Below are 15,205 nucleotides of genomic sequence, written 5' to 3' on the forward strand. Positions count from 1 at the left end.
GCATTTGGCTGTGTGTGACTCTTAATCTTTTGGAAATGTGCATCAATAACTGATTTGGAAGGAAGGAAAGGACAGGAGGTGATATGGAGAGTGTTACAGGAGAAAAGTCCAAGGGTGGGAATTTGGATTTGGAGATAGGGGATGCCTTTTGGGTCAAAGAAAGAAACAAGATCAATAAAGAGAACAGCAAGTTAAAACAGAAGTAGCAATGTTCTGGGAGGAGCTCATTGTGAATGATCAGCATGGAGATGTACAGAGCTGCTTATTCCCTTAACCTGTTTTTATTTGCTGAAATACCCAACTAATGACTTGTGTGTTGGTACCACAGCACATCCCATCAGCTGCCCGTGTGCTTCCTGCTCCATTCAAAATAACACTCATGAGCATTCAGTTGTACTAATATAAATCTTTTTCTCTCTCTGAAGGTTTCACTCCTGTAAATGAGGGCTATGGTGTTATAAAGCTGAGTTCTCTTTTCCCTTTCTAGGAGTAAATCTTTGAATGATGTCAGTGCAGAGGAGCTGCAGACACTGCGCAAAATCCGTTATGAGGAGCTGCAGAAGATAAAAGAACAGTTACAAGAACAAGATCTAAAGTGGCAAGAAGTAAGGACTCCTTCTCACCTCTCCTCCTTGTGCATCCTGCTTGAAGGGCCTGGCCTGTCACCTGCCTTCAGTGCCCCTAGTAAAAAAGCTTTGGCATGTGTGCAGCAGTTCTTGGGGCTGTCTTCTAAAACAATTCATTTCATGCAGCTGCTAGAGTTTTTGGGGATGCCTGTTTAATGCAGAACTGAAATGATTTTAAATATCCTCCTAAGTTTCTGATTAATGCTTAAGGATGGAACTTGTATGTATTGTAATAAAGCCTTCAGACTTGATTTCTGTGGACATAAAGAGAAGTTAGGGCATAGTTTCTTGTTTTATCTGCAATTTTTGAATACTTTTTTTGGAGAAATGATTGGAATGTCTGAGTATTTGATCCTCTGGGAGAAAGGGGAATAAATAATACTTCCTTGTGCAAATTCTTGAGGCTCCTATCCCCTAATAATGCTGTCCTAAATCCAGCTTATAAACTGTATGGTAGCTTTGCACAGCATCATAAGCATATCTAAAGACTTTTCAATTTATTAAAATCTCTGCTTGACAATGAGTATCAACAAGAAGCCGAAATTAAGAACAAAGCACCAAACAAGAAGTTCACAGTTGTTTGTTTAATTTATCTCAGTTCTAATACTCAATACTTCCCATAACTCAACTCTGGTATTTTCATGGACAATATTGCCAGTTCACATTGGGGTTTTACAGAAATGAAGAAAGTACAGAAATATCTGTTTTCAGTTTAGAATTCAAGGCATATTTATTCTCAAGTTAGTGAATCAGTCTAACATAGTAGTGATTTGGAAAAATAATGATACCCTAAACTCTAAAGCCCTCAACAAAGAAATACAGATTGCATTTGCATTAGTTTTCAATTATGTGTGATTGGTGAAGTATTTTAGAATAAAATTGAAAATGTTAAGGGGAGAAAAAAATGGGCCAAATAGCATATAGTCCAGTAATTGCAATTGTTAACTTAAGGAGGCAGTGAGTCTGCAATCCTAACTAGAACATGATAACCCCTTTATCATTTAGGGGAAAGGTACATGAAAATGTGGCTGTGATGCAGGCATGCAAATAAAATCAGGCCAATAAATAGCATGTAATGGGATGCCTCCGTAAGCCTATGAGGCCTTGAGAAAATCTGATGATATACATCTGATGGTATACATTTGTATTATTCTAAACAGGATCTAGCAAAATGGAAGAGTCGTAGAAAGAGTTACACTTCAGAACTGCAAAAGAAAAAGGAAGAGAGAGAAGAAATTGAAAGGAGAGCCTCTGAGGTGTCTGGAAGGAGTACCAAGTCACTGAAGGAAATGCAACAGGAGAGGTAATAGTCCTAATGGGAATATTATGTGTAAGAACATAATTCTGAGCATTTTTTTTCCTTTAAATTTTTGAGCCTGCTTTTACCAACAAGTTGTAATTGATTCTGCAGAGATCTTGACAATTTTAGTTGCAAAATAAAATGTAGAAATCTAGGCAATTGAAGGGCTGAATATGGTTTTCTAATGCGCTGTTTGCACAGAATTTTAAGCAGTTTTCTCTATAAATGATATTTTCCTTTGCTATCCATAAATAAAAGCATTGAGAAATCAACATTTGCATTCTCTTTAAATTAGTTAAAACAATAGCTCTGAACTGGATAGCTGCCTTTTTTACTTATGGATAAAGTTAACTATTTATCTTCTTTCTACCACTACATTTGCTATTTTTTTAGCCACTGTGGAGAACTGCAGCCAGAATGTAAAAGAGTTGTAAACTTTTACTTGTTTTCCCCTTCATCCCTAATTTTTCCTCTTGGTATTTACTTTCTGAAGAGTAAAACATGTAAACTGCACAGTACCATCTCTACTTTTGACAGTCTTATTTATTTATCTATCTATTTATTTATTTCAAATGCACATATGACTGAGCTGAAGGTAATATGCACATGACATGTATTCATTAAAAAAAAGTCTAATATTTTGGATTTCTTTAATTTTTTACTTATTTGTGAGGACAAAAATTAGTTGCTTGAATAAAAGTATGGATGCTAATTGTATTGAATGTTCAGTATCAATAAGAATCCTATAACTGATGCTTTAAAGATTATCCTTGTAGTGGTTGTTCATTTATGACAAAGGAATGAATAGCAAAAAAAATAATAATTGGCTGAATTTCAGGGCACTGTCTTATTTAGGTATCTGAAATTCAGCATAGCATTTCAGAAACATTGAGCACAGTTACACAGTTCAGGCAGCGTTATGGGGCTGTATTATTCCTGTTCTTTCCTAAATAAATCTGAATTTCTGAGGATGTGTAACTTGAACGTATGTGTATCTGTATCATTTACAGCTATGTGTAGCTATATAATTTTCTTGGCAAAGATTTCTGTCATGGTGGTAGCCTGATAATGTGACAGTAGTATGTCTGAGTGCTATGACAGTGCTGAACTGGGGAGGAAGTGGAAGAAGATAGATTAAAAAATATATGAAAATACTAATATATTTAAATGATTCTATTAATTTTCATTTACAGGAGATGTATTATTTGGCTTATGCTCAGCCTTAAACATTTGCTAGTTGAAAGACTTTAGGCCTGCCTGTTTGTCGGGTCACTTTGGTATTTTAACAGGCTCTTTCCCCATAGGGATGAGAAAGATCAGGAGTCCCATGAGCAGCAGAAACAGGAGCACAACTGGTCATATTCACTGAACGATGATGTGTTCAGTGAGGACAAAGCACCTTCCACAGCAGCAAAAGATTGGTCAGCAGCCAAAGATTCCCGTTTGGAAGAAGATACTTCCTACAGCACTAGGGACAGTAAGAGTGTGTACGCCGCCCAGCCGCCCAAGGAGAGCCTGCCGCAGAGCTCGGCTGCTCGAGAAGCTCCTGCTCCTCCAGAGAGCCTGGAGCGGGAGCAGAGCCCGGTGCTTTTGTCCACTCGTTACTCAGTGAATGCTCAAACTGGGTCAGCTCAGGTTTCAGCTTCTCTCCCGAGAACTTACCAGAAAACTGATACCTCCAGGTTAACATCTGTGGTTACACCAAGACCTTTTGGTGTCCATTCAAGAGGAATCTCGTCACTTCCACGGTCGTTCACGGTAAAATTCTGCTTCATTTCTGAAGTCTGTAAATTTGGGGTCTTCAATAGCTGGGGGAACAGTAGTTTTGGTTTTGTTTAAAAAGTGCCTCCTGTGTGATGAAGGCTGTGTTAACAGAGCTGGAAGTCCTGTCGTGGATTTAGATGTTTACTTGTGTTTCTGTGCTTAAACGCACTCCTATAATAAAGCTGGTAGCTATATTTGGTAAAATATTCTTTTTATCACTTGTAGTAAGTCTCCTTTGTGTGCTTCGTCAAAAAAACTGTCATTGGAAGTAATTATCTGGAGCCAGGTTAACATAATTAAGTATTAAAGATAAATTTTTCAGGTGATAAAAGTTTTTCCTCTGCTCTGCTGACTTTGTTGAAATTTTATGCTAGGCTAAATTTTGTCTAAAGCACTGAAACAAGGTAATTAATTCCCCCTTGCCCCCTTACTATGATGATTTTCATAGTTTTCTCCTAAATCCTTACTGTTTCAATTTAAAAAGCGGCAAGAATGTAAATAATTCTAAGCAGATGACTTTAACAAGTTTATCTTAAGTCTGGACTATTTGTTCTGCAAGCATTTCAAGAGAAAAAGAAAATTTTCTAAGTAGGTAGTTAACAATGGGTACAGGAACCAGAATTTGCTTCAAAGAGGGAGGTGGTTTTGTTAAATATAAAAATCACTGAAAGATTCAAGGATTTCTTTTTTAAAGCACTTATTTATCAAGCTGTCATTTTTTTTCCTAGATGGATGATGCTCAGAAATACAATGGAGAAGTAGAAAAAGCTAAAAGAACTCAAACTTTGTTCAGCAGCATTTCCTTTTCACAACCAGACTCTGCACACCCTCTCTCCACTGGTGCATTCAGAAGCAGAGGTGAGGAGGAAAAAGGTGTTCAGTCAACACCTCCTCTTAGTTTGGCATTACCTTTAAAGTCCCAAGACCAAGATGATGGAAATAGTATTCCTAAGCCAGAGTATGGCATTCCTCCTGATTCTCTTTCACTTGCATCTTCTGCAGAAACTGCAACTCTGACAGAGCCTAAGGATTCAAAATCCATGGTAAGTGTGGAAATAATGTGGTTACTTGGTGTAACTGAATGCCACAGCAAAATAAAAGAGAAAATATCTAAAAGTATATCTAATGCAAGTATTTTTCTGGTAGTAAGAGGACATCTCAGAGACTTGCTATTTCCTTTGATTTAATTTAGGGGAAAGAGAGTATTTGGGGAAGAAAAAAATACTATTTTGCTGAATTTTCCCCTATCCATTTTGTCATGTGCTTAATTTTATTTATCGTTCTAATTCAGAATAGTTATTCTATATATATTTAATGCTTGCAAAGTTTTTGCCAGTCTCCAAATTAGCACACAGTTCATATTATCAGGTGTGACAGTTAGGTGAATTATCTGAGCTGCTGTAGCATTCATTTGCACTTTTAAACTGGTGGTGGAAAATAAAGATCATCTTTTCAAAGGCTGGCCATAAACATCAGTATCACAGTATCTTTTTTCCATCTGTTGATCTGTTGTGGCTTGGATTTTTTTTTTTTTAAGCTATTTACTTGAATCTAATTAATGTTCATGTTAATTTTGAAGTAAATCACGTCTCTTTGTGCATGTGCTTGTTGGAAAAGGGGCTGGGTCTTTCAGTGTTCTTTTTGAAATATGTATCTTAAGTGCTGTTTCCTCCAACTGATTGCATGTTTCACCAACAATAGCTTTAATTTTAAATTGCTAAATACCTTTCTGTACTATCTGATGGTTCAGTTCATAACCCTTGCATTCCTGATCCTGCTGTAAAACTTAATTGTACCAGTTGCTTGGGTGAAGGTCATAAGACCTTGGATGCTGATTTATGAAATCACTTCCCATAACAACTTTTTTAGAAATCCATTTTCTTCCAAACATTCTTCTTCCTAATCACTTGTGGAAAAGAAATACATTGCAGTGTAATACCCTTAATGCCTCTTGGCCATTTTAATAAATTTATCATAATTTTTTGAAACTGTGATTGCTGTATAAGGAAAAAGATAATGAGATAATGATTTTTTTTTTCTGTGTTGTAGCAAAAACAGGCAGAAGAATTTCTGTTTTAATCAGTGAAAACTGACAGATTCAATACAAGTTCTTAGTATCTGTTTAAGGCAAATGAGAATAGCATGTACTAGGTCCATTTGTTTTTCTCCTGTGATTAGTTAAAAGATTGTAAATTTTTCCTCCTACAAGTGAGTAATATGGGGGGGAGGGCATTTAAAAGATATTTTTCAAAGTTAAAAAAAAAAAAACAACTCAGTTGTATTATGTAACTTACCAAGCTCCAAGTAAAGGAATGCAAGTTCCATTTGATGTGTTTGTAAATCATTGACAGAGGGATTGATATAGCTCACTAGCCATCAGGGCCATAACACCAGGTCTTTGGAGCACTGTTTTAGACCTATAAAAGTGTTAAAGTTCAGTGTACAAAGTCACATTACTACTCTGACAAGAGATAGATCTGAAGAGCCATGTTTGGATGGTGAGAAAAAAAAAAATTAAGACCAGTAGTAATTTCCAGGAACACACTCAGACTCTAAAGGTTTGTATATTCTCTAGCCCAGTGTGCTAACCTGTTTAGTAGATTCACTTTTAATATACTCACCTAAGGACTTGGGTTGTATGGGAGAATTTGCAAGCCAGTAGCTGTGTTGTGAAGAAAAGACTGAATTTCTACCCTGGGCTGTAACGGGGAGTGTTTTCCCAGGAACATTCCTGTAACATGAGATGATACCTTGGGATGATGCCTTGCTCTGTTGTTTTCTTCTCTATCCAGTACTTGGGTGCTGCTGAAACCACCTCTGGCTGCATCTCCCTGAGACTCTGGCTGGCTGCACCTGCTTGTGCAGTGCTTGCTGTAGCTGCCTGTTGCATCTTACAACAGAGGAGCTTGGAGGAATTGGCATAGGTTTCTAGACTTGTAAATATTTTAAGTTAGGGAAAATGAATCCGACTCTTCAGGAAGGCTGGGTCGCTAGGGAACGAAAATGTAGGCGTACATTTAATGTGTGTGTAAAAATGTGCAGGGTCCCTTCCATGCACATTTTGCTGAAATATATCTATCTTAACACTGCTTGACAGAAAAATCTAATTTTTTCCCCCTTTTATATCAATGTCAGTGTCTCGCTGATGAAGTGTGTAGCATGCATTTAGGTATTTTAGTAGTTTTTCATGAGCTCACCTTAGAATGTTAATATATGCAACACATGCTCCAAATATAGCGTGGGATTGAAAGCAAGTGTTACAAAATGTTTTCCCATTCAGATATTCTTGTTGCTTAAAATGGTGATGTTAGATTTTGATTCAAATTCTTCAAAGTCCAATTAAGATCTGGATTTAGCTGATTTTGGGATTTTTTTTATTACCTAAGGCCTCTATTACAAAATCCATAGCAAGCTGGTAGTGTTTCACACAAAATCAAGAAGATGATTGTGCACCCAAGTAAACCTAGTTGCAGCATTGAGCCTAAAGGAAACGGATGATACTTATGGTAGGATATGCAAAAAAAATAAGATTAATTATGATTATCTAGCTTTTTCACATATCTCATGCTCTCCAAGGAGGCAGTAGATGTCACAAATTCACAAGACAATCCACGAAGAATGATTTAGGGGTTTAATTTCCTCCAAATTCTTAAATGTTTTCGCATTGTGTTGCAAAACATTTAAAATAACAGAAATGCAGAGTGAAAGATATGTGTAGAGAAAATATAAATGTAAACTGAAAACACACCTGTTGGAATAAAAAGCAAATGAGTTAGTTAACTGGCTTCAGTACTGTTTCCTTTGTCTGTGATGCTAATAATAGATGATTAAAGTGCACATTGTGAGCAGCCTCACTTATTTAGAGGATAAACTTTCCCTCATTTAGATTCCTGTGATACCAGATACTGTAGTGTCATGTTTTATTTTTCAGGAACAGTACAGTGAAATGAGAATCAGTATAAACCAGAGACCTGGCCACAGTCGCAGCTTTGGGTTTACAACAAATTGGAATTCTTCAGGAGCCATTGTACAGACAGTTGAAGAAGGTAAATGTGTATATATACACAAATTTTTGTTCTTATGTTTAATTTGCAGAGGCTTCTCAATTTAAGCATTTGCTGCTAAGAATGCTGCAAACATTTTAAAATATCAGGTGCAGAACTGAAAAATCACTATTTAGTTTGCTAATGTATTTCTGTGAATCCTCATGTCTTGAAACAGGTTGAATTCAGAAATACCAAAATGTATTTTCCTAATCAAGGAGGGTATAAGCATGAGCCTCTTACAGAACAGTATTTAGGGGCAAATACAGACTTCCAATATCCAGACTGTTTCTTACAGCTAAGTTTGAAAGATTTAACTTCACATGGTTTGTAAACACTTGCAGAGGAGACTTAGGAGTTAATACTCTGTTCAATTTCTCCTTTCTTAGTCATACTGAATTCTGGAGACAGCTCATATTCTTAAGTAGTTGCAACTTCTAAATTGATTTCCAGTGTAGTTTTTTTCAGTCATTTTAGTACTGAGGGAAAGCAAACATTTTTGTCTTGAGATGACACGTATATAAAGTTTATTTCTAACCTTTATTTCTAACCTTTTCTAACCTTAGTCTTCTGCAGAGAACAAGTTTGATTTTCTAAAAAAAAAAAAAAAAAAAGGACAACAGAACAACAAAAACCGAAGCAAATCACATATAAGGCTTGTTTTCTAAACAATGGTCTTTTCCATTGCCAGTCATACTTGAGGAATATTGAATTATGCCCTTCTTTCTGCCTAACACAAGATCATCCTGAGAAAGGAGAATAAATGGGAACTTTTAATTTAATTTCCTCCAGAGAGGAAACAATACTGTTTAACAGCAGTTAACGCGCAGTCTTGGATTTTTTTTTTTTCTTTTTCAAATTCAAGAAGTGAAGCGGCCTTTTTTCACTATGTCTGATTACTTTTCATAATTGAATTTGCTCTAGGTTAGCCCTCCTTGAGCAGGGAGGATGGGCCAGATGAACCACTGTGGTTCCTTCCAACCTGTTTCATTCTGTGATTCTGGAAATACTAGTGTTCACTTTGCCTGAAGAGCTTTCCCTTTGCTTTTCCTGCTGCTAGGCTTCAGGTTTAATTTCCTTCCTTTCCTTCCTTGGAGGCATTCCTCTGTCCATTTGCACTGCCAGCTGAAAAGGAGAAATCTGAGGGTAATGAATGTTCCTGCTAGTCGTTCACAAAGGTCCACATGGGCTCTGTCCCAAGGAGAAGGTGGAGGCCTTGTGGTTGTTATCTTGGTTTATTACCAAGATATTATTATTTATTAATGCTTTATTATTATTATTAATGCGTTATTATTAATGATTTATTACCATTCTCACAAGGAAGAGCACAAAGTATAGATTTAACTGATAATGGGCTATATCTCAGTGTTCTCTTTTGTAGCCTGCGTTCAGCACTTTTTTCTTCCAACAACTGTCTCATCTTGTATCCTTACTCAATAGCTGTAGCGCCCTTTAAAGAAATAAAGGATGAAAGAGGTGGATAACCCATTGAAAGAGTAATATATGCTTTAAGCTAGGCACTTGGGAATGCTGTATTTCCTATTTTCAAGGGTAAGTCATAGGATAATTCAGCTTGGAAGATCACATAGAGCAATACACTGCTCAAACATGTCAAGATGGAATCCAGGCCTAGGGCTTTTAACCCATGGGGGTTTGAGACCCTCTGAGAATGGGATCCACACAGCTCTCTGGGCTTTCTCCTCTCAGAGAAAATTTTCCCTACATCTCTAGTCAGACTGATCTTTGTCCCGGTTTATAACCACTGTTCTGTGTTTTCCTGCCATAAATGTCAAGAAAGAGCAGGCTTTCCCTTCTCAGGGACCTCCAGGTATGTACTGGGGGCAGGTTAAGTTAGAACTGTTAGGTTCTCCTGCAGCCTCTCTTCTCCAGGCTGAACAAGCCCATACTCTTCAGCCTTTCCACAGGGGTCAATAGCTCCAGCCCTAACCATCCCAGTACCTCCCCATTTAACTTGCCCCAGTTTATTGATGTCTCTTTTATAGAGGAACACCAAAACTGGACACAGTATTGTCAGTGTGGCATAAGAGGTGCTGAGGGAATTGAATGGCCACTTGTCTTGATTTGTTGGTCATGTTAGTGTTCATACAGCCCCACCACTGCCAGGCCCCCCACCCAGCCTTGCTCTCCAGTGCCCAGCCTGTACCATCACTGGGATTAGTCCTTTTCAGGAACAGGACCCTGCATGTGGCCTGGCTGAGTGTCAGGTTCCTGCTCTCAAGAGCAGCCCCACCCTCCATTGTACTGGCCAGCCTCTCACTTTTGGCCAGGTTTGAAAACTTGATGAGGGTGTGTTTTCCTCCTTCTCCTGCTTTTTGGTGAACACATTAAAGAAGGTTGGCCCCTGGATACATCCTCATGAGATCCACCTGTGAGCAGCCTGCAGGCTGAGTAAGAGCCATTGACCACTTCCCACAGAGCCTGACAGCCAGCCAGTTTTTCACCATCTGGTCATTCTGCCCTGTGGACAATACCATCCCACTTTTGATACCAGGATACTGTGGGATATCATGTCAATGGTCTTGTTAAAGACGAGGTGGATTGTAACCACCTCTCTTGCGTCATCCACAGAGATCTAGTCAATTCATCTTTGAAGATAACCAGGTTGGTCAAGTGTGATTTAGGCTTGGCAAATCCACGCCAACCGTTCTAGTCACCTTTTTCTCTTTCTTGAGCTTCCAGGAATACTTTCTCAGATTGTGTTGTCCTAACTAGCTGTATGATTTTCTTGAGATGGTACCCAGCATGTATTTTTTTTTTTTTACTGCTTATAGATTACTCTGTATTCTAAATATGCTATTCCTTAAAAAAATCCTCTAAGAAAACTACTTGGTAGGCAAAATTAACTTGTAAGTGTTCTCAAAAAACTAAGTAAGAGTTAAGCTTGTAACAGATAGTTCAACGATACCCACTTATCACATATGAAAAAGGACAGTTCTCATTTTTTAAAGGAGTTTTCAACCTTCACACTAAAAATTAGGTAAATAGAAAGCCTTAAGTCATTAATCTAGACATTGTTCTGCCAACTTCCCCAGTGCCATATAATCTTTATTGTTTCAGTCCTTCCCCTTTCACTTTCCCTTTGCAATAATTTTTTTGAGATTGTGTTGCCGTAGGAGTGCATGTCTGATCAAGCACTTGCAGGCATGTAGGACAAAGTAAATTTGATCCACATCCTTCAAGTTTTATTTTTTTTCTGTCATTGAGATAGTGTTTATCTATGGTAATAACAACGGAGAGGATAGGTTAGAGATAACTTAGAACATATGGAAAATGAGTGTTTAGTTGCTTTTGTTTATACTGGGGACTAGAAAGAAAGAAAAGCCTTTTACCTTCAGGAAAACCTATGAAAAACATTAAAGCAGTACATATTTTATATAATGAAAATGAAATCCTTTATAGGAATGTACAGAAATGAATTCCTATAGTCTTGGAGGAGCTGGACAGAGAAAGATAACTGGTAGCATACAACTTTTGGCATCTTAATTTCTGGGCAGGCTCTGTGGGTTTCTCTGGATGTGAATCAGAGCAGAAGCCCACTACAGGCACCCTGGTTTGCACTCTTGAGCAGCCCTTTTGTCCAGAAACTGTGGAGGAAGAGCTGCTGGCAAAGTTACAGGCCAAAATTTGAGCAGTGTAAGTTGTTCTGCCTATTTTAGGTCCAAATCTAGAGACTGCTGCTATTCATTCAATCTGTATGGTTGCAGTATGGTCTGCATATACCTTTCTACTAATATAGGGGGAACTGTGAAATCTTCAACTCCCTTCCTTTCCTAAAACTGAGTCAATGGAGGTATACTGTTCACACCTCTGAGCCCGGTCTGATCCCTGACAAATTATTTGAATAAAATGAGCACAACCTTTTTTTTGGTTACTGGGGGCTTATTCTGTCACAACTCAAGACAGAAATTATGAGTTCTAATGACTCTGCTAGAGCCTGAAGCTTTCTCTGTATCATGAGCATAAGGCTTAATCCAGATGTGGTTAAACTATATGGTACTAAATATCAGAGATTCTAAATGTTATATGATGTTGTTGAAATGAGTAACTTCAGTATTAGTATCTTTGATAGTATTCTTAATAGTACCTTCCATTAACAGACTTGAAAAATCCATGATTCTTTAATGTCTTCCTGACCCTTGAGATGCATGGTTTTTTCCAGTTATACTATTGTCCATATTTCTTCCTCCAGATGAAAACCCTAACTTTTCTTCCACAATACAGTTTAAAAGCAATTGGTACTGATAACTGCAAATGAAGTTTTTAATCTGTATTTTAAGAATTATACAGAAAGACATAGTATGGAGCCATGTTCTTCTAGCAGAGAAGCCAGTGGAGCTTTTTAATGAACTATGATGAATCATTATTTGGTGCAGTACTAGGAAACAGAGCATTTCTTAATTTCTTAACTTCCTCGTGTGTGAAGCCATCTGAATCCTTAGTGGATGAGCCAGACTTACAGCAGCATTTTACTAGTGAGTCAAAAGACACTCAGGATGGAGCATATGGTGTCTAAATTCTTCTGTCATACTTGTCCACATTTGTTTCTAATGATGTAACAGGGCATTGTTCTTGGTATATTTTAAGTAAGATGTGTGGATTTCACTACTTACTTTGGAAAATCCTTCCACTGTGTAATTCAAACTTGTTTTATTAATATGAGTATTTATTGTGCAATCCTTAACTATATTTTTACTTGGCTTTTCTGTTTTCTATGCTGCTTAGGGAATAATTCTTAATGGAAGAACCATTCATATGTAATCTGTAAAATCTTGCTTGGATCGCTGAGTTTCTCAGCCTATCAATTTTCTGAATTAAATAGAAAAAAATGTTTATGAACTGATCTTCTATGTACTCTGTTCTTAGTCTAGTGAGATTGCCTGCCAATGTGTAGCAGATGAAAAAAGTATAAAGTGCAGCTTGGCTTGCAAAATATCAGTAGATTCAAAGTCCAACTTGCCATAAAGTTTGCTCTTAATAGATAAAATAAGTAGAATCCAGAGAAGTCTAGTGGGAAAATACCCAGCAATATCTTGAGTCCAATTATCAATCAATTCAGAGCTAATAAACTATTCTAGCAAAGCAATAAAGCAGCGTGCTCTTGTCAGCAGAGCTCAGAAAATGTAAATGAGAATACAAGAAAGCCAGCTTCTGCTGGACGTAACAAAGTGCAGACTGTTTTGGATTTTTTCTTTTTTTTGACAAATAAGAGGATTACCCAAACATTGGCTGAATTTCAGCTAATCATTGGATATAAACATTGTGGTGCTGCCTCTCTCTCACTGTCACAGATTATAAAGGTGAGTTAGCGAAGGAAAGACTGAACACAGAAGTTGTTTATTAAATGGGGTGGCCATAACCTAAAACTTACAAGTCCGGAAGACTGATTTTTTTTTTTTGTTCCCATAAGTTCTGAATTGAAAAGCTGCTTCGATACTGAGTTTAGTGAGCTTATGTTACAGTGTAGTGAATTTTTCTAAGACTTTCTAAATATGCACCATTAAGCACTTCTTTCAGTGATTCCCCAATCCACTCTCTTCCAATCACAACTGTGATAAAAAGAAAAAATACGAATGGAGACATAATATTTTTCTTCTGTTTTCTGCAGGCAGCCCTGCAGCACTTTGTCAGCTGCATGTAGATGATGAGATCATTGCTATCAACGGCACAAAGGTTTCACATATGGACCACAGTCAGTGGGAAGAAGCCATCAACAGAGCACTAGAAACTGGAAACCTGGTCATGGATGTCAGACGATATGGAAAGAATGGTGAGTTGTTTCATCGGGCAGATACTGTATGCTCTGTAAGGCAAATAAGCTTTGTCTCTGCTGTGCCTGACAGCTGAGAGTCCTTATTACCCTTACAGCAGTAATACATATCTAAGCTGAGTAGTTTGCCAATGTGTCTGTTGCATTTTAACACAACTTGGCTTTTTTAACTGCTTGAGCATTAGAAATGTCTTGACAAGCAAATCTGCAACTAGTGACCAGCAAACATTGAACTACTGACCTCACTCTTGTGCTCTGGCCTGTTTCTTAGAGGATAGACAGGTAAAAAAGTGTGCAACCAGCACAAAAAGGAATCTAACATTTTCTTCCCTGCCATTCCACAAGAATTAAGAGGGTCTGATCTCTAGGGGGTCTGAGCACTAATTTTTAAAGGCCCTTCTCTCTCAATCACCAGCTCTCTTTCTTCAGGGAAGGAGGATCTTTTCTTCCTTTTTTCAGGGAGCATTTGAAGTGAGGTATAAGCTTGTGGGTGATGCAGCACCTGTGTGTTATGATTCTGGCTATTGACCAAATATTGTGGTGCTGTAATCTCTCCAGAATGGTACTACCCATTCTGGGTAGGGAAGGTTTCCATCCTGGCTTGAAAGCCTTGTAGCATGTCTTGGCTTGCCATGGTTTTAATCAGGAAACCCTTTCAATGTTCTAGAAGAATTTTTGCAGAGTTGGAAGTGTGACCAGTGACTTCTTTCACAGTATAAATACAAAACATTCTTTTAGTGGGAAGCTAGGTAAATAAGTGACCAGAAAACTGGGGTCAAAACAGTGGGGTTAGGAAGAGACAAGAAACAAACCACTTTATAGGACCTAATACAACTGAAGAGTGAGATTAGTGGCAAAAAACTAATTGAATAAAATTTTCAGTAGGAGGGGTAGGGAGGGGAGATAGGATGGAGTGTGTGAGAAGAGCATCATTTGTATTTGCCTCATCAATTTGCCAGTTTAGTTTAGGCTGCCTTTTCTTCCCCCTCTCTGTGCTTCCTGATGAGCATGGACATGAATGTGACCTTTCCCTGGACAGTGTATGAGTCTCATTGTACCTGGAGTGAGTAAAGTCGGAAGAATTTTCTCAATCCTTACTAACACTAATGAAATAGTTTCCAATGAATGCTAACTCCTCTCTACTGTTCAACTGTTGTAGCACATATCAGCAAAACATCTTTTGTTTTGGCAAACTTTTACCTGGCTTATGACTAACACTTGCATTTTTTGGGAAGGCGGTCTGCTATAAATGCCCTTTTTCCTGTCTTCACAAATTCCACCTGATTTGTGTGTCTCCCTGTTCTGTTTTTGTGTTATTTGAATGTTTTCACTAGCTCTTGTTCTGTTCTTTGACGTTACTGTCTGTATTAATTTCTCAATCCTCCACATACCAAAAAGACTGGGGCAAAGACCTGCCTTCCCTGCCACATGTAAGGCATAAAATCCTCAATCTCACCAGTATGGCTACCAACATTATAGGTGCATCTGAAAATAAATGGATTGATGCAACTTCGGGAGAAAAAGTTTCAAATGCTTCCACCATGTCAACAAAAAGAGATTTCTCCAGCAGCCTTCAAAGTTCTGTGAGTATGTTTTTGAGGGTTCATGGGAGATGGGGGAGAGGAAGAAAAAATGTACTGTCTTGATAGTGGGAGGATGGAGAAAAGAACTTTAAAATATTCTG

General features: G+C 37.8%; 1 protein-coding gene across 3 annotated transcripts in view; it reads left to right on the top strand.

Annotated features, from left to right (window-relative positions):
* The window catches only part of LMO7 (LIM domain 7), a 132,117-nt gene that overhangs the window by 95,927 nt on the left and 20,985 nt on the right, over positions 1–15,205 (top strand). For all 3 annotated transcript variants that reach the window (XM_059839159.1, XM_059839156.1, XM_059839158.1), the window contains 7 exons: positions 488–605; positions 1,787–1,929; positions 3,231–3,684; positions 4,419–4,733; positions 7,622–7,736; positions 13,360–13,521; positions 14,920–15,104. In XM_059839159.1, coding sequence (XP_059695142.1) covers positions 488–605; positions 1,787–1,929; positions 3,231–3,684; positions 4,419–4,733; positions 7,622–7,736; positions 13,360–13,521; positions 14,920–15,104 — 1,492 coding nt within the window. The remainder of the gene's footprint in view (positions 1–487; positions 606–1,786; positions 1,930–3,230; positions 3,685–4,418; positions 4,734–7,621; positions 7,737–13,359; positions 13,522–14,919; positions 15,105–15,205) is intronic.

The sequence above is a fragment of the Haemorhous mexicanus genome, chromosome 2 (genome assembly GCF_027477595.1).
Source record: "Haemorhous mexicanus isolate bHaeMex1 chromosome 2, bHaeMex1.pri, whole genome shotgun sequence".
NCBI lineage: Eukaryota > Metazoa > Chordata > Aves > Passeriformes > Fringillidae > Haemorhous > Haemorhous mexicanus.